General features: G+C 41.4%; 1 protein-coding gene across 2 annotated transcripts in view; it reads left to right on the top strand.

The window, feature by feature from the left end:
- LOC124622642 (FGFR1 oncogene partner 2 homolog) overlaps positions 1-22,464 on the top strand; it is an 84,960-nt gene that overhangs the window by 41,646 nt on the left and 20,850 nt on the right. Inside the window, exon 4 of one of the 2 annotated variants that reach the window (XM_047148419.1) lies at positions 1,456-1,500. The exons of the other annotated variant lie outside the window; for it this stretch is intronic. Coding sequence (XP_047004375.1) covers positions 1,456-1,500 — 45 coding nt within the window. The remainder of the gene's footprint in view (positions 1-1,455; positions 1,501-22,464) is intronic. 2 annotated transcript variants of the gene reach the window in all.

Here is a 22,464-nt window from a genome sequence, read left to right as displayed (position 1 = left end):
CATCTTTGTTAATATGCATTTATTTAAATTTTAATTTTAATATTAAGTAGTGACATTCTCAAAGGATTCTATGCATTGAACTGTACTAAAAGGTCAAAGCCAGTTCTAGATGTATGTGAAATTGATTTTTGAGGTGTTTTATCTTCAGAATTGCAAGTAAAGTTAGTTACCTGTATACTTGATTTTAATACTATAAGTAGAGGAGAGGGAAAATTTACTACTTTTCATTAATTGTCATGCAAGAGCACATAAACCCAATGTAATAATTTTAAACAACATGCAGAGAAGTGTGAAGGAACAGTATTAAGCCTATGTAACAGTCAAAACTGCCAGTTTTGTGTGTAATACTCCAATAGCCAGTATAGACAAGTAGAAAGATTAAAATGCATGACGAGTTGTTGATAAAGGATAATATCAATTTTTACGTAAGGCAGGAAATATGTGACCACTGAAGACAGAAATGAAGAGATGGAAATGTGAGTGGGTCATGTGGAACAAAATGTTTCATAATGTGTAGGATCCATACCAGCTTTCTAAACATGTTCTTCATCTATATGTATGCTTTGTCTGAAATCATAAAGTATGGCAATGCTAATAATTTTTTTTCCTTACATGTATGTGCAATGCTTGTTTCAATCAGTGTCCACCCTGATGACAATACATCACAGACATTGCCTAGATTATGAAGACAACAGCACCAAAATTCATAAAAATCGATATTTTTGACATTGACCAAAACATAGAAGGCGTTACATATACTTGTGCATACAGTCAAACTTTTGTATATGAGCAAGGTGCTGTTGGTTGTGGCTATTGCATTTCAGTATGTTTTAGTTGCTCCAAAGGTCTCTTATTAATTCACGACAGAATTAAGTCTGGCATATATATTTCGAGCAGTTTGTTTGCTTGCTAGTTACATATTTTCCAACAGAGTTATATGATGCATTCTAATGGCATTGAGAAAGTTTATAGACTTTTAATAATTTATTTCCGTACGTGGACATATACTCTGCATTAACAAGTCGGCACATAACAGCATCAAGGGAGAAACCATCAACAAAAACAACTGTGGATACCTTCACTATCTCCGGGGCATATAACATCATTAGGATTGGGGGAGACATAATTCACCACATTTTGGACCAATCAGCATCTTTCTTCTGGTATTTTAATTATGTGCCTCATTTGTGCTTTTGGTATGGTGGTATAAAAAATAAGTTTCATACAATATGTATAGTGTTAAAGTGTGTAATTACTTGACTACTATCATTGCCTGTGCACACTGTGTTTTGTTCTTTGTACATGCTTTTGTGTACAATTAACTTTGTTTATGAATGATGCAGTAGCCCAGATTATTCCATAAGGCATTAGTGAATGAAAATGGGCAGAATATTTCAAGTTATTAATTTGTTTGTGTCAGATCCCATGCATTGATACTTACATCATGTTTCATAGATCCCATCACATACGGAAACCTTGCAAGATGCAGAACAAGAAAAGGTATAAATTTATTCAATATTTACTAACAATATTTATGGCAAAAGAATATTTACTTTTTTAGTTGCCAGTACAGAAACATTTGTAACAAGGCTGACACACTCAACAATTTAAGCATTCAGTTCATTATCAAGCTCTAAGAATTTTATAACTTTCATTAATCAGAAGAAAGAAAAATGTATATGCTAATGGAAACGAGTAACTGCTACCAACCCTGAATTGAGAGAAACATTCAGAATAGGTAAAGAATAGGGAGTTACAGTGTATAATGAATAGGGAGTTACGGTGTATGAACATGACATGTTCAAGTTCTATAGTACCACTAATTTAGTTTGTAAATTGCTTCTTGTATTGTTGACTCCCTAGTTCAGAATCAGTGAAAGTCAAAAGACTTTGTCACTAACGTTTTGTCAACACCCACTAACAAACTTAGCAATATGGAATCCAGTACCACTGTAGTATCTATTGTTTAGTGTCACTTTTAATTTTTCTATGCTGTGTTGGAGTCTTTTGTGCTAGAATGTTGAATCAATTCATGGCTCATTGTGAGCATTGCCTAAAACTTCTCCTCCATACTATCAACACTGGTGTGCAAAATTTAATGTTGAGAGTAATTTTTGTATGATGTCGCTGTCAAGTGACATGTCTTGTTGAAACTTGGACCATACGTAAAGACTTGCTACAGTATAGTGCAGAAGGTAACTGGAAGAAATACAAAGTGAGATGAACGGAAGTGACATTTTTATGCAAGTACAATTACAATGAAGTAGGTACAATTCATGGTGGTCTCATGGGCATTAGAAAAGGCAAAACATGGATTCTAATAGGATACATAATTATCACGGATGGCAGCGCATGTGCTGCAGTGTGCTCACTTGCAAGTCACAAGATTGGTAAGGAGTTCTTGTGGCAGGATGTTCCATTCATCCTCCAACGCAGTTGACAACTATTGGATGGTCTTCGTGGCATGTAGACGTGCTGAAATACATCCCACTTGATGGGAATTGACGCGAGCTGCAGAGTATGCATTACTATCCATGGTGATTACACATTCTATAAGAGCTATGTCCCACCTTTTGTAATGCCCAGGAACCAACATAAATCACAGTGACATCAGTGTAGTTATTGTCTTCGAGTAATAGTGTCATTTTTGTTCATCATGTTGCATATTTCTTTCAGTTACCTTTTGTATTGCACCGTAGCAGTTCTTTGTACGCATGGTCCAAGTTTCATAGAGCTATGTTTCTTAGCACTGTGTGGTGGGCAGAGATAACTTTTCCTTTTCTTTGCTGCCCCCCCCCCCCCCCCCCCCTGCCACTAACAAACAAGGAAAAATTTACAGACTGTACTGTGGTGTAGGTGGCTATCAAGTCCAAAGTAAAGAAAATATATAAAATTAAGAATAAAAATGAATAAATCGAGTAGTAGTATTGTAATGAGAAGAAAAGAGAAATGCGTGAATAAATAAATAAATGAGGCAAACATAGAGGTAGAAACAGAAAGATACAGGAGTTGGAAAAAACTATGGAAGCACTAAGAGAAATGCATGCTTGAACATAATATATGCAGTTGCTTGCCAAACCTGTAGGTTGCACTGTTGCACGTACCACGAATAGCAACTGTGCAGTGTTCCCAATACATTTCAAATGTCAGTTGTGGTTATAACAGTTTCCTGTGAAGTTGTGACAACATTGTGTCAGAGCTCAATGCATTTTAACGTGGGCAAATGGTTTGTGCTCAAATGGTAGGTACTTCCATGTTTGAAGTGTTCGGTGTTTCAGGGGGCACCATATGTAAAATTAATGCCGCTTACAGGGAAAGTGGAAAACAATCATCCAAAAAGTCACAGTTCAGACAAACGTGTGTATTAAGTGATAGTGGTAGATGGTTGTTGAAGTTTGTGATGAAAAATGAGATCACTGTTCCCCAAAAGTTGATGATGAATGGAATGTCACTCCTGTGAGTTCTGTCAGCAACAAAACAAAACAAAACAAAGAGGGCTCTGTGAGCAGGAAATTGCAGGGTGAGGTGTAATTCCAAAACCATTCATCAATGATGCAGATGCCCTTATCAGGAAAACATGGTGCTCAAGCCATAAAACCTGGACTGTGTAGCTATGGAAGAATTTCATATGGTGGGGTGATCTTGTTTTACACTGTTTCCAACTTCTAGCCAAGTCTGCATCCCAAGAATGAAACAAGGTGGGCAGCCATATTGTGGTATTCCTTGAGCTCTACAGTTAATCTGTGAGATCGCTTTACTGCCGAGGCTTGTGTGACCATTTTGGTATATCAGGGCCGTCCCATGTTGCACTATTTCTTCCCAAAAGGTGATAATGTGTTCCAACATGACAGGCCCCCTGTTCACACAGTTTGCATTGTCCAGGACAACTTTTGTGAACATGAGGCTGTATTGTCGCATCTCCCCTGGCTGTCGCAATCGCCAGATCTCAATATTATTCAGTCATTGAGGTCTACTTTGAGAGAATGGTGCTAGATCACTATCCACCTCCATCATCGTTACCTGCCCTTGCCACTGTTTTGCAGGGAGAATGGTGAAAGGTTCCCTTGAAACCATACAGGACCTTTATTTAGATATTCTGAGATGACTGTAAGCTGTTTTGAATGCCAATGGTTTTCTACACCATATTAGGAATAGTAATGTGTTGTGATTTTTAGTGTTTCCATACTTTTGTCCACCTTCTGTATTTGAGGCTGTTAGTAAATGCCGGAAGTAGGTTGAATGTTTAAAAGAGTAAAAGTACAGAGTGTGTTCGTCCTTCAAAGAAATTAGGAGTAAATCTAACACAATTAACAGGAAAGTTATGCTTCAAGAAAGCTGTTGCTTTCTCAATGACCAATACGCTCATATAAATATTAACCAATACGGTTATAGACTAACACATTTGTATGTACAGTGAGACTGGGTATCTATTTACAGTGGTAATTGTTACTTGTCATAAGAAAGGTTTTTAAGCGGGTTGGTGGAGACAGTCAGTTTATGAGAGAAGTGGCCAAAGTTGTGTGTTTCTAATTTTTGTTTGACTTTCCTGGAGTACTGAAAAACTATAAACTGTAGACATAGAGATTAACTCAGATTGCACGGCCCCTCTCGCCAGAGATTAGAGTCCTCTCTCGGGCATGGGTGTGTGTGTTGTTCTTAGCATGCGTTACTTTAAGTAGTGTGTAAGTCTAGGGACCGATGACCTCAGAAGTGTGGTTCCTTAGGAATTCACACACATTTTTTAAATAAAATTTGGAGCTGTTATCTATTGATTTGTGGTAGTGTAAATCAGTTTACTGAAATGACTTCTATTATAAACTACAGGTATCACTAAAGTGTAAAATAAGCAGGAAGTGAGTACATAAATGATGCAGAAGACAAGTTCGCAAATATTTGTAAGTTCAAATATACAAACTAAGATATCACATTTCTTTAAGGGTCAGCTTAGTAAATGATATTGAGTGTACTACATATTGATGTGCCTTGCTATTTTTAAATTATGAACACGCAGGAATTTCACTTAAACATTCTGATTTTGTGTACAAGATGGTACCTTTTAGTTATCACTATTTTTATTTGTTTGAATTTGAATAATGCTAGGTGACCACCTACAGAGGTGAGGCCATTACAGATGAGAATCCTCCATGGGCGACAGTTACAGACATAGTCATTGTTTGCCAACTTCTCCGGACACTGGCTGACTCGGGGACTTCCTTTTCAATAGTGTCTGCTTATTGTCATCAGATAAAGAAGACTATGTTCTGTGATATGAGAGCAATTGTGCCGAAGGCTGTGTAGGAAATATGTCCAGCATACTGGAAGATGTATTGCAAGAATAACTATCATTGACAAAACTCAGTTCTTTGAAATTGTCATTTGAAGAGAATGTAGTCGTAACATTATTCTCAGATGGGAGTTTTGCAGGCATTACAAGCCATGATAGATCGTGTAAGGTGAGAGCTCCAGATTGATGAAGTCTGTCATTGAAGACATTGTTATTCCACCATCCTCAGTAACACGACTTCCAGTCGTGAATGAAGAATTACTGGCAGCACTGGGGAGAAAGCTACTGTCGAAGTGCTAATAGCACCTGGGCTGACTGAGTAACAATGTCAGTGTGTGTTCTCTGTTCTGTGACAGTTTTTGGAATCGGATCTGGAGTGGAGAAAAGACTGATCAAGCAGCCATGGTGAAACATCCATTTCAGCACTGGGGATAATCCATCAGTCTACTTGTACAGGGTGTCTTGGCTGAACATTGGATAATTTGAGATGAAGCAGAGAAGGTGCTGCAAGATGACATGGTTGAAACTTCGGAGAATCCTTGGTCCTCACCTGTGGTTCTTGTGAACAAGGATGACACATGGCATTTCTGCATCTACTACTAACGGCTGAACAAAATTGCAAAGAAAGATTTCTATTGATTGTCAAGCATTGATGACACCTTGCAGTGCTTGCAATGAGCAAAGTATTTCTTCAACTATGGGCATAAAGAAAGACTACTAGCAGATTGAGGCTGACAATGCTAACTGGGAAAAGATTGCTTTCATAACTCCTGAGTGCCTCTATGACTTTAAGCTATGCTGTTTAGACTGTGTAACATTCCAGTTGAACACATGGACCATGGACATATCTGTCTTTGGTTTCTAGATGACAGTGTTGTTATTTAAAAGACATTTGAAGAATATCTAAGTTGCCCAACAACCATGTTGAATGTGTTCTGACTGTAACGTTCCACTGAAATCTGAAAAAGTGCCCCTTTGAATGAAATTTCCACTCTACAGCGGAGTGTGCACCGGTAGGAGACAAGGTACTGGCGGAATTAAAGCTGTGAGGACGGGGCGTGAGTTGTGCTTGGGTAGCTCAGTCGGTAGAGCACTTGCCTGCGAAAGGCAAAGGTCCTGAGTTCGAGTCTCGGTCCGGCACACAGTTTTAATCTGCCAGGGAGTTTCAAGTGCCCCTTTACTGCTCAAGAAATTAAAATCTTGAGCCACCTAGTGAATAGCAATAAAATCCAAGTCCAGAGAAAATAAAACCAGTCACAGATTTTCCAATTCCTTGACACATTTGTGATGAGAGAAGTTTTTTTGGAATGTGCTTGTACTACCAGCAGTTCATAAGAGACATCTGTACAAAGACACATACCTTGCAGAAATACTGCAGAGAGATCTCACATTTTCCTGGTACGAGATGTAAGAAAGATCTCTCCTTGTCCTTGAAGAGTTGCGGATGTTTTCTGCAGTTCTAGCATTATACGACCAGAATGCGGAGACAGAACTTCACACCAATGCTAGTGGTTATGGTATTATGCTTCCAGATTACTCTCCAAGTCCAAGATGAACTACTTTATGACCAAGAAAGGGTGTGTTGCTGTTTGGACCATCGCAGGTTCCAGTCATATTTGTTCAGAAAACTATTCATTATTGTGATGAACGACCATTCTCTGTGCTAGCTGACCAGCCTACATGATCCGTCAGGTTGACTGGCGAGATGTGCACTAAGGCTTTGGGAGTACGATGTCACAATGGTGTACAAAAGTGGACACACATACAAGGATGCTGACTGCCTTTCAAGGAATTCTTTGGCAGAACACAGCAGCTTGGATGAAATCTGTCATTGCTGCACTAAATGACACTACTGCTGAACAAAGAGGTGCACCTTTGAGAAATGATAGCTTTGGAGGAAGAGGAACTGACAAAAGGAGGATTCTAATTAATAAATGGAACGTTGTGTAAGAGGAAGTATGTTCCAGCAGTGCAGAACTTGTTGCTTGTCGTCCCAGCTCATTGACCGCTATCTATGCTATTTCTATGACACTCCAACATCTGGTTATCTTAGCTACATGGATACACTAGGACAGGGGTAGCCAAACTTTTTTACCTACTGCACATGTTTGTGTTCTAGTTAGTAGTAAAATTTTCTAAGTGCACAGTGGTTCCTCAGTAATGGTGGCTTGTAGGGAAGTAACTTTATTTGGTGATTTATACGGCAGAGGTACAGCAAGTTAAAGATACAGTAATAATTAAGTACCAAGTACTTCAAAAATGTGGTGGTGCCAAAATGCAAAGTAGACGTTCGCCCAGGAATCAAGACTCACCAGTTGAACAAACACTTCAGCAACATACATAGGCCGCAGAATGGTCCAACAGAGGCTTCTCGGAACAATTATAAAGGAGTCTTCACTCACGTAGATTCAAATTCTCTTAGAAGCAACACTGAAGAGGAAATTGTAAGTAAAACAAAAAAACTTAATTCGATCAGCCAGTAATCTCTACAAAACATCTAGAATTGTAGTGGGTGGTATTGTATACAGACGATCCGTCAGTGATCAATACATAGACAGAATAAACCGTGATGTAAACAGAATCTGTAACAATCTAGGAGCTGTGTTTATAAATCCGAACAAGTTCTTAAACAATAAGTGCTTGGGTAAAGACAGTCTTCATTTAAATAGGCTAGGATCCAGAATTCTCAGTAAAATGTTCACTGATACAAGTAAAATTCTGAATAATAAGGGAAACTTGTAAGTAATGACGGGGATGGGAAACAATGTTTGCTAACAAAAACGGCGAGACCGAAACAGTACCCAAGAAAGAGTAGGCCTATGCCTGAACCTATAAATAAAAAAGTGTGTCCATGTATAATGCACTTGAATATAAATGGTCTCAGTGCCGACTTTTCAAACAAAAATCATAAACTTGATGACTTACAAATTATTCTTTCAGAATTTAAAAATATTAAAGTTATCTGTCTCAATGAACATTGGCTTACGTGCGGTAATACTAAAATTCTTTATAAAATCGAAAATTTCGGATTAGCCAACAGTTTTTGTAGAGGAGAGAAATCACATGGAGGTTTTTGCATACTTACTCATTCTGACATGAAATATGAAGTAAGGAACAACTTTAATCATTTGAATGAAGAATGTATATTTGAAAGCTGTTGTGTCGAGTTAAGAGACCTAAATGTCGTAATAATTTCTGAGTACCAGACAAAACTACAATTGAAGCTTTCCTGCTCAAATTTAAGTGCCTTCTTGAAAATCTTAATAAAGAAAAAAGGAAAAATATTATAATAGCTGCTGATTTCAATATAAAAATATCATAGCTGACAACAATGATGTGTCCAAGTTCAATGACTAAATAAAAACCTTTGGCTTCAAAGCAAACTTCATGCAACCCACTAGAATAAATGCACAGTCAGCGACCTGTGTTGATAATATTTTAACAAATTATGTGTTTGAAGATGTTAATAAATTTTGCTTACATTTAGGAATCTCTGACCACTCTGCATTATTCATTGAACTACCAAAACTCTATAAAAAAAATTTCATGTAACAAAAGCCACATGAAAAGGAACTTCAATGAAAAAAACCTAACTATATTTAGCAATAAGTTAAGACATGTTGAATGGCCTTATGACAGCTGTATCTCAAGTAGTACTGACTTTAACAAATTTCTTGGTAGCTTTCTTGAAATATTTAATGATACTTTTCCACTTAAAGCCAAATGTAACAAAATGACTAGGAAGATTAAATGGATAACTCAGGGTATAAAAATTTCTAGTGCCAGAAAGAGGCAACTACATAATGAACTGAAATATTACAAAAACAGACATTTTGCTGTGTATGTGAAACATTATAAAGCCATATTCAAAAAAGTTGTAAAGGCAGCAAAACAAATGGCAAACAATAAGTTTATTTTACAACATAATAGTAAGACAAAGGCAGTGTGGTCTGTTGTCAAATCAGAGTTAGGTGTTAGTCAGTTGTAATGAAATAACTAAGATTAAAGTAGATGATAATGTTGTTGTAAACCCAGCTCAGATATCGAAGTGTTTAAATGAATTCTTCATAAATGTAGCAAAGTTAGAAGTTGATGTAGCAGGATATCAGAGTAAAGTAAATCCCTTTGGACTTGACCAAGAAGCTGAGTATCTCACAGATTTTAAAAAAGTCACAATAAAGGATGTGAAAAATGTTTTATTGCCATTAAAAAATAAAAATTCTGCTAGGTGGGATGGGACACCAAGTAAAGTGATTAAAGCAGTATATGACATAATAGCACCCCCGCTAGCTAAAATAATCAACCAATCTTTTGAACAGGGGTGCTTTCTTGATGTGTTAAAATATGCTGAAGTGAGACCTCTGTTCAAGAAAGGGTCGAGGGAAGATATGGGAAACTATCGCCCTATTTCTATTCTCCCAATCCTGTCAAAAGTGTTAGAGAAAGTAGCTGCAAATCAGATCAAAAATTTTATCGTAAAAAATTATATTATTGTAAGTAACCAATTTCGATTCCAACAAGGAAAAACACACTGGATGCAGTAAATAACTTTATTGAGAACATATGCAAATCATTGGATCAGAGGAGTAAAGTCGCAGGTATCTTCTGCGATCTTTCAAAAGCATTTGACTTGGTGAACCATGACTTGCTTATCTACAAATTAAACAAATATGGGATTAAGGACAAAGCTCTGAAATGGCTCACATCATACTTGCACAACAGGAAGCAAAGGGTAAGTGTCACATCAAATGCAGTGGAATTATTATTCTAAATAGAGTACAATATCACAAGGTGTGCCTCAAGGCTCCATTTTGGGGCCAGTCCTGTTCCTATTCTATGTTAATGACTTGCCCATAAATATAAATTCCCCATCAGTTCTGTTTGCAGATGACACTTCTGTTTTAATTGAAGATGATGCAGGAAAAATTCAGAGCTCCATTGTGAGCACAATGGGTACTCCAGAAAACTGGTTCCAGTTAAATGGCTTGAAACTGAACATTGCAAAAACCAATATGGTACATTTCAAAACCAAACATTTGAAATGTGTGGATCTTAAAATACATCATCACAATCATCCTATGGAATAAGTTAACACAGTCAAATTCCTAGGACTAAATGTGGACAACAACTTAAACTGGAGTACACATACTGAGTTCCTATCAAATAAACTAAGCAGCTTTGCATTTGCAATGCAAATACTAGCAAACTCTACTGACATGAGTACATGAAAAATAGCATATCATAATTATTTTGAATCTGTAATTAGGTATGGTATCATTTTCTGGGGAAATTCAAGTAGTGTATCTTGAATACTGAAACTGCAAAAGAAAATTATAAGATACATGTGCAGTGCACAACAAACAGAATCTTGTCACCCATTATTTCGGAACCTGCAAATCCTAACAGTTCCCTCCATATACATTTATGAAATTATAATCTTTGTACACAGCAGACACAAATTATTTGAGGAAAATCATTTTAACCACACATACAACACAAGAAATAAAAATAATTCTATGTTACCCACACACCATTTGAAATTATATGCACGAACTCCACAGTATATGGGGATGACAATATATAACAAGCTAATGGGTAAAAATATATTTAGTCCCCGGACTCGCAAACGCTCAGTGAACATTCGCGCGCCGGAGATAATCGCCATCTGTGTCTCTTGTGTGTGAAGTTGTTTTGTGTTTTTTTGTGTCTGCCGTCACGCTTCTACATTCACTTGTGCCGTCGGATTCACCAGTGTTCTGTGCGCCGTGTCAACGTGTTTTCAGTGTCGTTATCGTCGAGTGTGAACGGCTCAGTGTTTTTTGTGTCTCTGTAACCACTATTTTTTGCCCGTCACTATGTTCATTTTAATTCTCCGTTATTGTACTGTTATTGTCAACTCCATGGCTGAAGAGCGGCGTAGCATGTAGCATGCCGCTGCCAGCCTACCTGATTGTTCAGGTGTTAAAATAATATATATATAAAAAAAACAGAGGGAAACATTCCACATGGGAAAAATATATCTAAAAACAAAGATGATGTGACTTACCAAACAAAAGCACTGGCATGTCGATAGACACACAAGCATACACACAAAATACTAGCTTTCGCAACCAACGGTTGCTTCGTCAGGAAAGAGGGAAATACGAAAGGATTTGGGTTTTAAGGGAGAGGGTAAGGAGTCATTCCAATCCCGGGAGCGGAAAGACTTACCTTAGGAGGGAAAAAAGGATGGGTGTACGCTCACGCGCGCGCGCGCACACAACCATCCACACATATACAGACACAAGCAGACACATACAGAGGCAAAGAGTTTGGGCAGAGATGTCAGTCGAGGCGGAAGTGCAAAGGCAAAGATGTTGTTGAATGACAGGTGAGGTATGAGTGGCGGCAACTTGAAATTAGCGGAGATTGAGGCCTGGTGAATAACGGGAAGAGAGGATATATCGAAGAGCAAGTTCCCATCTCCGGAGTTCGGATAGGTTGGTGTTATAGGGAAGTATCCAGATAACCCGGACGGTGTAACACTGTGCCAAGACGTGCTGGCCGTGCACCAAGGCATGTTTAGCCACAGGGTGATCCTCATTACCAACAAACACTGTCTGCCTGTGTCCATTCATGCGAATGGACAGTTTGTTGCTGGTCATTCCCACATAGAATGCGTCACAGTGTGGGCAGGTCAGTTGGTAAATCACGTTGGTGCTTTCACACGTGGCTCTGCCTTTGATCGTGTACACCTTCCAGGTTACAGGACTGGAGTAGGTGGTGGTGGGAGGGTGCATGGGACAGGTTTTACACTGGGGGCGGTTACAAGGGTAGGAGCCAGAGGGTAGGGAAGGTGGTTTGGGGATTTCATAGGGATGAACTAAGAGGTTACGAAGGTTAGGTGGACGGCAGAAAGACACTCTTGGTGGAGTGGGGAGGATTTCATGAAGGATGGATCTCATTTCAGGGCAGGATTTGTGGAAGTCGTATCCCTGCTGGAGAGCCACATTCAGAGTCTGATCCAGTCCCGGAAAGTATCCTGTCACGAGTGGGGCACTTTTGTGTTTCTTCTGTGGGAGGTTCTGGGTTTGAGAGGATGAGGAAGTGGCTCTGGTTATTTGCTTCTGTACCAGGTCGAGAGGGTAGTTGCGGGATGCGAAAGCTGTTGTCAGGTTGTTGGTGTAATGGTTCAGGGATTCCGGACTGGAGCAGATTCGTTTGCCATGAAGACCTAGGCTGATGGGAAGGGACCGATTGATGTGGAATGGGTGGCAGCTGTCATAATGGAGGTACTGTTGCTTGTTGGTGGGTTTGATGTGGACGGACGTGTGAAGCCGGCCATTGGACAGGTGGAGGTCAACATCAAGGAAAGTGGCATGGGATTTGGAGTGGGACCAGGTGAATCTGATGGAACCAAAGGAGTTGAGGCTGGAGAGGAAATTCTGGAGTTCTTCTTCACTGTGAATCCAGATCATGAAGAAGTCATCAATAAATCTGTACCAAACTTTGGGTTGGCAGGCTTGGGTAACCAAGAAGGCTTCCTCTAAGCGACCCATGAATAGGTTGGCGTACAAGGGGGCCATCCTGGTACCCATGGCTGTTCCCTTTAATTGCTGGTATGTCTGGCCTTCAAAAGTGAGGAAGTTGTGGGTCAGGATGAAGCTGGCTAAGGTAATGAGGAAAGAGGTTTTAGGTAGGGTGGCAGGTGATGGGCATGAAAGGAAGTGCTCCATCGCAGCGAGGCCCTGGACGTGCGGGATATTTGTGTATAAGGAAGTGGCATCAATGGTTACAAGAATGGTTTCCGGGGGTAACGGATTGGGTAAGGATTCCAGGCGTTCGAGGAAGTGGTTGGTGTCTTTGATGAAGGATGGGAGACTGCATGTAATGGGTTGAAGGTGTTTATCTACGTAGGCAGAGATACGTTCTGTGGGGGGTTGGTAACCAGCTACGATGGGGCGGCCGGGATGATTGGGTTTGTGAACTTTAGGAAGAAGGTAGAAGGTAGGGGCGCGGGGTGTCGGTGGGGTCAGGAGGTTGATGGAGTCAGGTGAAAGGTTTTGTAGGGGGCCTAAGGTTCTGAGGATTCCTTGAAGCTCCACCTGGACATCAGGAATGGGATTACCTTGGCAAAATTTGTATGTGGTGTTGTCTGAAAGCTGACGCAGTCCCTCAGCCACATACTCCCGACGATCAAGTACCACGGTCGTGGAACCCTTGTCCGCCGGAAGAATGACGATGGATCGGTCAGCCTTCAGATCACGGATAGCCTGGGCTTCAGCAGTGGTGATGTTGGGAGTAGGATTAAGGTTTTTTAATAAGGATTGAGAGGCAAGGCTGGAAGTCAGAAATTCCTGGAAGGTTTGGAGAGGGTGATTTTGAGGAAGAGGAGGTGGGTCACGCTGTGACGGAGGACGGAACTGTTCCAGCCAGGGTTCAATTTGGATAGTGTCTTGGGGAGTTGGATCGTTAGGAGTAGGATTAGGATCATTTTTCTTCATGGCAAAGTGATACTTCCAGCAGAGAGTACGAGTGTAGGACAGTAAGTCTTTGACGAGGGCTGTTTGGTTGAATCTGGGAGTGGGGCTGAAGGTGAGGCCTTTGGATAGGACAGAGGTTTCGGATTGGGAGAGAGGTTTGGAGGAAAGGTTAACTACTGAATTAGGGTGTTGTGGTTCCAGATTGTGTTGATTGGAATTTTGAGGTTTTGGAGGGAGTGGAGCTGGAAGTGGGAGGTTGAGTAGATGGTAGAGACTGGGTTTGTGTGCAATGAGAGGAGGTTGAGGTTTGCTGGAAAGGTTGTGAAGGGTGAGTGAGTTGCCTTTCTGGAGGTGGGAAACCAGGAGATTGGATAGTTTTTTGAGGTGAAGGGTGGCATGCTGTTCTAATTTGCGGTTGGCCTGTAGGAGGATGCTCTGAACAACCGGTGTGGATGTGGGAGAGGAAAGATTGAGGACTTTTATTAAGGATAGGAGTTGACGGGTGTGTTCATTGGCTGAGTTGATGTGTAGGTGAAGGATTAGGTGGGTGAGGGCAATGGATTGTTCAGTTTGGAACTGGTATAGGGACTGATGGAAAGAAGGGTTGCAGCCAGAGATGGGAACTTTAAGTGTGAGGCCTTTGGGGGTAATGCCAAATGTCATACAAGCCTGAGAAAATAAAATATGCGAGCGTAATCTGGCTAGAGTGAAGGCATGTTTGCGGAGGGAATGTAAATAAAACTTAATGGGGTCGTTGTGGGGATGTTGTGAGGGTGACATGGTATTAGAAGGTGGAAAGTGTAACATGAGGTTGAAATGAAAATGAAAATAACTGGAGAAAGTAACTGGAGATCTGTTGTGAAAAAAGGCGAAAAGTGTTGGATAAAGCTGGGCTATGTTGATCCTGTGGTGACCTTGGGTTGGTAGACAATGATGTGCACAAAGGTTAGGTGGTTATGTTGCCGCCAAAACACGTTAAAGGATGGAGAGATTCGAGAAAATTTCGAAAAAACGGCGTGTAAATGTATTAAAAAGAGTGGTTTTGTGGTGGCAGATTATGAGAATGAGGCTAACAATTGTCTGGCGAAGAAATAATGACGTTAAAACCTGTGGGAAGCGGCTAAAATTATCAGTGATGTGGGAAAAACGGAGATGGAAATAAAGCGAAAGTTATAAGAACTAGACGAAATGGTTGTTTAATAGGTGAAAGGAACTGTTTGTGGACTAGAAACGGTGGATTTTATAGCAGCGGCAGTGTTCAAAGCGGAAAAAAATTTTTTTGTTATGGTTTGGAAGTGGGTGACGTATTATTGAGTATATATATAGGCGGGATAAAATTGTATAGTAGATTATGGTAAAAAGGAGAAGGTGAATACAAAGTGAAACTACCGGCAAAAACAAAAAGAGAAAATAAGACGACAGAAAGGATTTCAAAATGCAACAGTGACAATAACAAACGTAATTGTTGGGTTCAAATTAATGATATTAATTAATAGAGGGAAACATTCCACATGGGAAAAATATATCTAAAAACAAAGATGATGTGACTTACCAAACAAAAGCGCTGGCATGTCGATAGACACACAAACAAACACAAACATACACACAAAATACTAGCTTTCGCAACCAACAGTTGCTTCGTCAGGAAAGAGGGAAAGACGAAAGGATTTGGGTTTTAATGGAGAGGGTAAGGAGTCATTCCAATCCCGGGAGCGGAAAGACTTACCTTAGGGGGAAAAAAGGACGGATATACACTCGCGCTCGCGCGCGCGCGCGCGCACACACACACACACACACACACACACACACACACACACACACACACACACACACACATATACAGACACAAGCAGACATATGCAGAGGCAAAGAGTTTGGGCAGAGATGTCAGTCGAGGCGGAAGTGCAGAGGCAAAGATGTTGTTGAATGACAGGTGAGGTATGAGTGGCGGCAACTTGAAATTAGCGGAGATTGAGGCCTGGTGGATAACGGGAAGAGAGGATATATTGAAGAGCAAGTTCCCATCTACGGAGTTCGGATAGGTTGGTGTTAGTCACTGTGCCAAGACGTGCTGGCTGTGCACCAAGGCATGTTTAGCCACAGGGTGATCCTCATTACCAACAAACACCGTCTGCCTGTGTCCATTCATGCGAATGGACAGTTTGTTGCTGGTCATTCCCACATAGAATGCGTCACAGTGTAGGCAGGTCAGTTGGTAAATCACGTGGGTGCTTTCACACGTGGCTCAGCCTTTGAGACACTATCCAAATTGAACCCTGTCTGGAACAGTTCCGTCCTTCGTCACAGCGGGACCCACCTCCTCTTCTTCAAAATCACCCTCTCCAAACCCTCCAGGAATTTCTGACTTCCAGCCTTGCCTCTCAATCCTTCTTAAAAAACCTTAATCCTACTCCCAACATCACCACTGCTGAAGCCCAGGCTATCCGTGATCTGAAGGCTGACCGGTCCATCGTCATTCTTCCGGCGGACAAGGGTTCCACGACCGTGGTACTTGATCGTCGGGAGTATGTGGCTGAGGGACTGCGTCAGCTTTCAGACAACACCACATACAAATTTTGCCAAGGTAATCCCATTCCTGATGTCCAGGTGGAGCTTCAAGGAATCCTCAGAACCTTAGGCCCCCTACAAAACCTTTCACCTGACTCCATCAACCTCCTGACCCCACCGACACCCCGCGCCCCTACCTTCTACCTTCTTCCTAAAGTTCACAAACCCAATCATCCCGGCCGCCCCATCGTAGCTGGTTACCAAGCCCCCACAGAACGTATCTCTGCCTACGTAGATAAACACCTTCAACCCATTACATGCAGTCTCCCATCCTTCATCAAAGACACCAACCACTTTCTCGAACGCCTGGAATCCTTACCCAATCCGTTACCCCCAGAAACCATTCTTGTAACCATTGATGCCACTTCCTTATACACAAATATCCCGCACGTCCAGGGCCTCGCTGCGATGGAGCACTTCCTTTCATGCCCATCACCTGCCACCCTACCTAAAACCTCTTTCCTCATTACCTTAGCCAGCTTCATCCTGACCCACAACTTCTTCACTTTTGAAGGCCAGACATACCAACAATTAAAGGGAACAGCCATGGGTACCAGGATGGCCCCCTTGTACGCCAACCTATTCATGGGTCGCTTAGAGGAAGCCTTCTTGGTTACCCAAGCCTGCCAACCCAAAGTTTGGTACAGATTTATTGATGACTTCTTCATGATCTGGACTCACAGTGAAGAAGAAATCCAGAATTTCCTCTCCAACCTCAACTCCTTTGGTTCCATCAGATTCACCTGGTCTCACTCCAAATCCCATGCCACTTTCCTTGATGTTGACCTCCACCTGTCCAATGGCCAGCTTCACACGTCCGTCCACATCAAACCCACCAACAAGCAACAGTACCTCCATTATGACAGCTGCCATCCATTCCACATCAAACGGTCCCTTCCCTACAGCCTAGGTCTTCGTGGCAATCAAATCTGCTCCAGTCCGGAATTCCTGAACCATTACACCAACAACCTGACAACAGCTTTCGCATCCTGCAACTACCCTCCCGACCTGGTACAGAAGCAAATAACCATAGCCACTTCCCAATCCTCTCAAACCCAGAACCTCCCACAGAAGAAACACGAAAGTGCCCCACTTGTGACAGGATACTTTCCGGGACTGGATCAGACTCTGAATGTGGCTCTCCAGCAGGGATAAGACTTCCTCAAATCCTGCCCTGAAATGAGATCCATCCTTCATGAAATCCTCCCCACTCCACCAAGAGTGTCTTTCTGCCATCCACCTAACCTTCGTAACCTCTTAGTTCGTCCCTATGAAATCCCCAAACCACCTTCCCTACCCTCTGGCTCCTACCCTTGTAACCGCCCCCAGTGTAAAACCTGTCCCATGCACCCTCCCACCACCACCTACTCCAGTCCTGTAACCCGGAAGGTGTACACGATCAAAGGCAGAGCCACACGTGAAAGCACCCACGTGATTTGCCAACCGACCTGCCTACACTGTGACGCATTCTATGTGGGAATGACCAGCAACAAACTGTCCATTCGCATGAATGGACACAGGCAGACAGTGTTTGTTGGTAATGGGGATCACCCTGTGGCTAAACATGCTTTGGTGCACGGCCAGCACATCTTGGCGCAGTGTTACACCGTCCGGGTCATCTGGATACTTCCCACCAACACCAACCTATCCGAACTCCGGAGATGGGAACTTGCTCTTCAATATATCCTCTCTTCCCGTTATTCACCAGGCCTCAATCTCTGCTAATTTCAAGTTGCCGCCACTCATACCTCACCTGTCATTCAACAACATCTTTGCCTCTGCACTTCCGCCTCGACTGACATCTCTGCCCAAACTCTTTGCCTCTGTATATGTCTGCTTGTGTCTGTATATGTGTGGATGGATATGTGTGTGTGTGTGCGCGAGTGTATACCCGTCCTTTTTTCCCCCTAAGGTAAGTCTTTCCGCTCCTGGGATTAGAATGACTCCTTACCCTCTCCCTTAAAACCCAAATCCTTTCGTCTTTCCCTCTTTCCTGACGAAGCAACCGTTGGTTGCGAAAGCTAGTATTTTGTGTGTATGTTTGTGTTTGTTTGTGTGTCTATCGACATGCCAGCGCTTTTGTTTGGTAAGTCACATCATCTTTGTATTTAGGTATATTTTTGCTACGTGGAATGTTTCCCTCTATATATATATATATATATATAGAGGGAGAGGGAGAGGGAGAGGGAGAGGGAAACATTCCACGTGGGAAAAGTTATATATAAAAACAAAGATGAGGTGACTTACCGAACGAAAGCGCTGGCAGGTCGATAGACACACAAAATTCAAGCTTTCGCAACAAACTGTTGCCTCATCAGGAAAGAGGGAAGGAGAGGGGAAGACGAAAGGAAGTGGGGTTTAAGGGAGAGGGTAAGGAGTCATTCCAATCCCGGGAGCGGAAAGACTTACCTTAGGGGGAAAAAAGGACAGGTATACAATCGCACACACGCACATATCCATTCACACATACAGACACAAGCAGACAAATATATAGAGGGAAACATTCCACGTGGGAAAAATATATCTAAAAACAAAGATGATGTGACTTACCAAACAAAAGCGCTGGCAAGTCGATACACACAAACATAAACACGAAATTCAAGCTTACGCAACGAACTGTTGCCTCATCAGGAAAGAGGGAAGGAGAGGGAAAGACAAAAGGATGTGGGTTTTAAGGGAGAGGGTAAGGAGTCATTCCAATCCTGGGAGCGGAAAGACTTACCTTAGGGGGGGGAAAAAGGACAGGTATACACACACACACACACACACACACACACACACACACACACACACACACACACACACATATCCATCCGCACATACACAGACACAAGCAGACATTTGTAAAGGCAGGGAGTTTGGGCAGAGATATATATATAATATGAAGCCAGAGAGTCTAAAAATAAGGCTACAGCAGATTCTGTGGGATAAATGCTACTATTCAGTAGAAGAATTCATAAAGGATGACATGATAATTTGAGCAAGGAGTAATTAATTGTTAGTCTTTTATTGTAAGTGTAACAAAATTGTATTATTTTTATGATACCATTTGTTAAAATAAGTTGTTGTAATTAATTGTTTGCTTTTTATTGTATATGTATTTTTATATTGTATTATTGTTATGATACCATTTGTTAAAATCAGGTGTTGTATGTATATGGAAAGCTTTACCAAAATTTTGACGTGTCTCCTGTACCTGAATCGAATGATTTAGGTTACGTACATTATGAGACTAATAAACCACAATTCACAATTCAGTACCAAAACATTTGGAAAACCTAATGAAAATGTTTTTAAAACTCCTACCACTTGCTGCCCACCATCTACCAACTGCTTTCCACCATAAAAGCTGGAACGCTTACTAGTAGTTGGTCTGGACCAAGTTGACTGCCATTGATCTTGGTAAAATCACATTTGCGTGTGACCAACAAGGTCCCCATCAACCCGTCAGACACTATCTGAGCTACTGTAAGCAATGCCAGTGATGGAAGCACATGCTGCAATTACCTCCATGGGATCTAATACCAATTCTGCTTGCAGCTGCACTATTCTACTGAATTGGAATCGGTGTATTGATGTTGTTCCTGAAGTCAAAAATTGGGAATTGATAGATAATAATCTGCACAGACTGCTGACTGCTGAAGCTCTGGAAGTTGCGGAATTCCATATAAAAGACACCATATTGAAGCATGAAGCACCCTGTGTGATGATCTCTGTTAGTGGAAAAGTTTTCTCACCGAAACTAGTATGAGAAAAATTTCTTGTTCTAACATCACTCACAAGATGACAAATGTTGGCCACGTACAGAATGCTTTAATGAAACGTTGATGGATATGTTTTCAATGTGTATTGATGTCAAACAGAGATATTGCTATACAATACTGCCAGTCCTGACATTCGCATACAATACAGCAATGAAAAACATACAGGTTTCACAGTGATTTTTCTGCTCAATTCTCGTGAGGCTGAAATGACAGTGTTCCTGTTTCAACCAAGTGATGCTTAAATCTTTGTTTGTCTGTCCTTGTAGTAGAAGGTTACAGGCTCCCGTACAGATCCTAGTTGCCTGGGAGAAAGGCGGAGAGCACTATAACACCAAGCAGTGGCCAATGAGGTACAGTCTGTTCAGTATGAAATGAAAATTAAAAAGTGCAGCCATCTCTTTTGCATTTATTTATGCACCAGTTTCTGTGTTCCTTTACACCAACTTCAGGCCTCTCGACCAACAAATTTGGATGAATCCATTCTCAGGTGCAGTCATAAAAGGAGCCAGTATTAAATAACTGGTGTCTGTTGATCTCTGGTTTACACAAAACTATCCCTTCGTTCATGAACCGATGATAGTCAGGTTTTCATGCCAATTTATGTTGGTCGAGAGACCTGAAGATGGTGTAATGGAACACCGAAACTGGTTGCATAAATAAATTAAATGTAAAAATGATGGCTGCATGTGTTCTGATATTCATTTCAAATGATGTTCAGGATGGCAAAATGAAACATCTCATCACCAGGAGTGAAGAAGCAAGACAGCTGGCTTCCATACACATCGTAGTTGCTCAGGAGGAAGGCGGAGAGCACTATAACACCAATCAGTGGCCAATGAGGTACAGTCTAGGCCACTTGATATGATTTTTTTATGCCTGAGACTATCAGAAGAGTTGCTAAAGCACTACTTTGGGGGAGGGGGGATATTGTATCCTTCAGCATTTGTTGGATGTCGCGCACAAAATTGAGGAGCGTGACCCTTCATCCAGAAGACAAAAGCACAGAGACAACATCCACATCCTGCATATGAATCCCTACTACAGTCCTGAAGCACAGCGACGGGGGCTTTTTGTTCAAAAGGTGGGGGGATACAAGATTACCTCTGATGCTTTTGATGATAAAGAGGATGTGACACCATCACCAGAACCTGAGAATCTGCCAGTACTGTGACACAGAAGACCATTGACGAGATGTTGTAGTTGGCTCCAATAAGAATTTTTGAAACACTGGGTCACTGTTTTTGCGGGAGAGGAAGCAATACTGCAAGCTTTGGTACATGCAATGTGGCACAGTGGTTAGCATTACTGCCTAGGAAGCAGTGGGTCACAAGTTCAGACATGACCACCAGTTATTATTTGTTATCTGGAAGGTTTTCAAAAATTTCTTGTTTCTGATGTTTGCATATTCTGCCATATTCAGGATTTGTAGAAATACCAGCACTCTCTGTCCATGACGTCATGTCTGTTTTGGTTGTATGTTGGTGTTCGTATATGTTGGTGTTCGTAATAAATGTGCTTCAGTGCAGTGTGTTGGACTTCATTGATGGCCCTGCTTTTTGATTTGATCTTGCATGGTTGTGATGTGATAATGCACTCTAATAAAAACAAAACAACTCATCATGAAGAGCTTATGTGAATAGGATGGAAATTGGTAGATGTGATTCACATATTTAGACAGACAAATGATACCAGTTTGAGACAAATTGGATGGTTTATTCAAGAGAAAGAGCATCACAACTTGAGCAAGTGAGTGATGTGTGGGTCCACCTCTGGCCCTTATGCAAGCAGTTACACTGCTGGGCATTGACTGATAGTTTTCGGATATCCACTTGAGGGATATTGTGACAAATTCTATCCAGTTGGCACCTAGATGGTCTAAGTCCAGAGGTGGTTAGAGGGCAGTGCCCATAATGTTCCAAACATTCTAAATTGGGGAGAGATCTATTGGCCTTGCTGGCCAAGATAAGGTTTGCAAGCAAGAAGACAAGCAGTAGAAACGCTCACTGTGTGCGGGCGGTCATCATCTTGCTGAAATGTAAGCCCAGGATGACTTGCCGTGAAGGGCAACGAAAATCAGGGTGTAGAATATTGTCAACGTACCACAGTGCTGTAAAGATGCCGTGGATGACAACCAGACAGCCAAAGGGGTCCTGCTATGAAAAGAAATTGCATCCCAGACTATCACTCCTGGTTAGCAGACAGTATAGTGGATGACATGTTGGTATCCATAGCCATAAGGGTTGTCATCACACATCTTAGGTGATCATTGGGGCTCATTCTGAAGTGGGACTCATCACTGAATACAATTCTATTCTAGTCAATGAGATTCCAGGCCAAATAAATGCTTGGAGACGCTCTGGGCAGTGGTAGAGTACCAATCTGGCTG

The sequence above is a fragment of the Schistocerca americana genome, chromosome 7 (genome assembly GCF_021461395.2).
Source record: "Schistocerca americana isolate TAMUIC-IGC-003095 chromosome 7, iqSchAmer2.1, whole genome shotgun sequence".
In the NCBI taxonomy this organism is placed as follows: Eukaryota; Metazoa; Arthropoda; class Insecta; order Orthoptera; family Acrididae; genus Schistocerca; species Schistocerca americana.
Note: the sequence above shows the minus strand (reverse complement) of the source record. Positions and strands in the feature narration are given on the sequence as shown.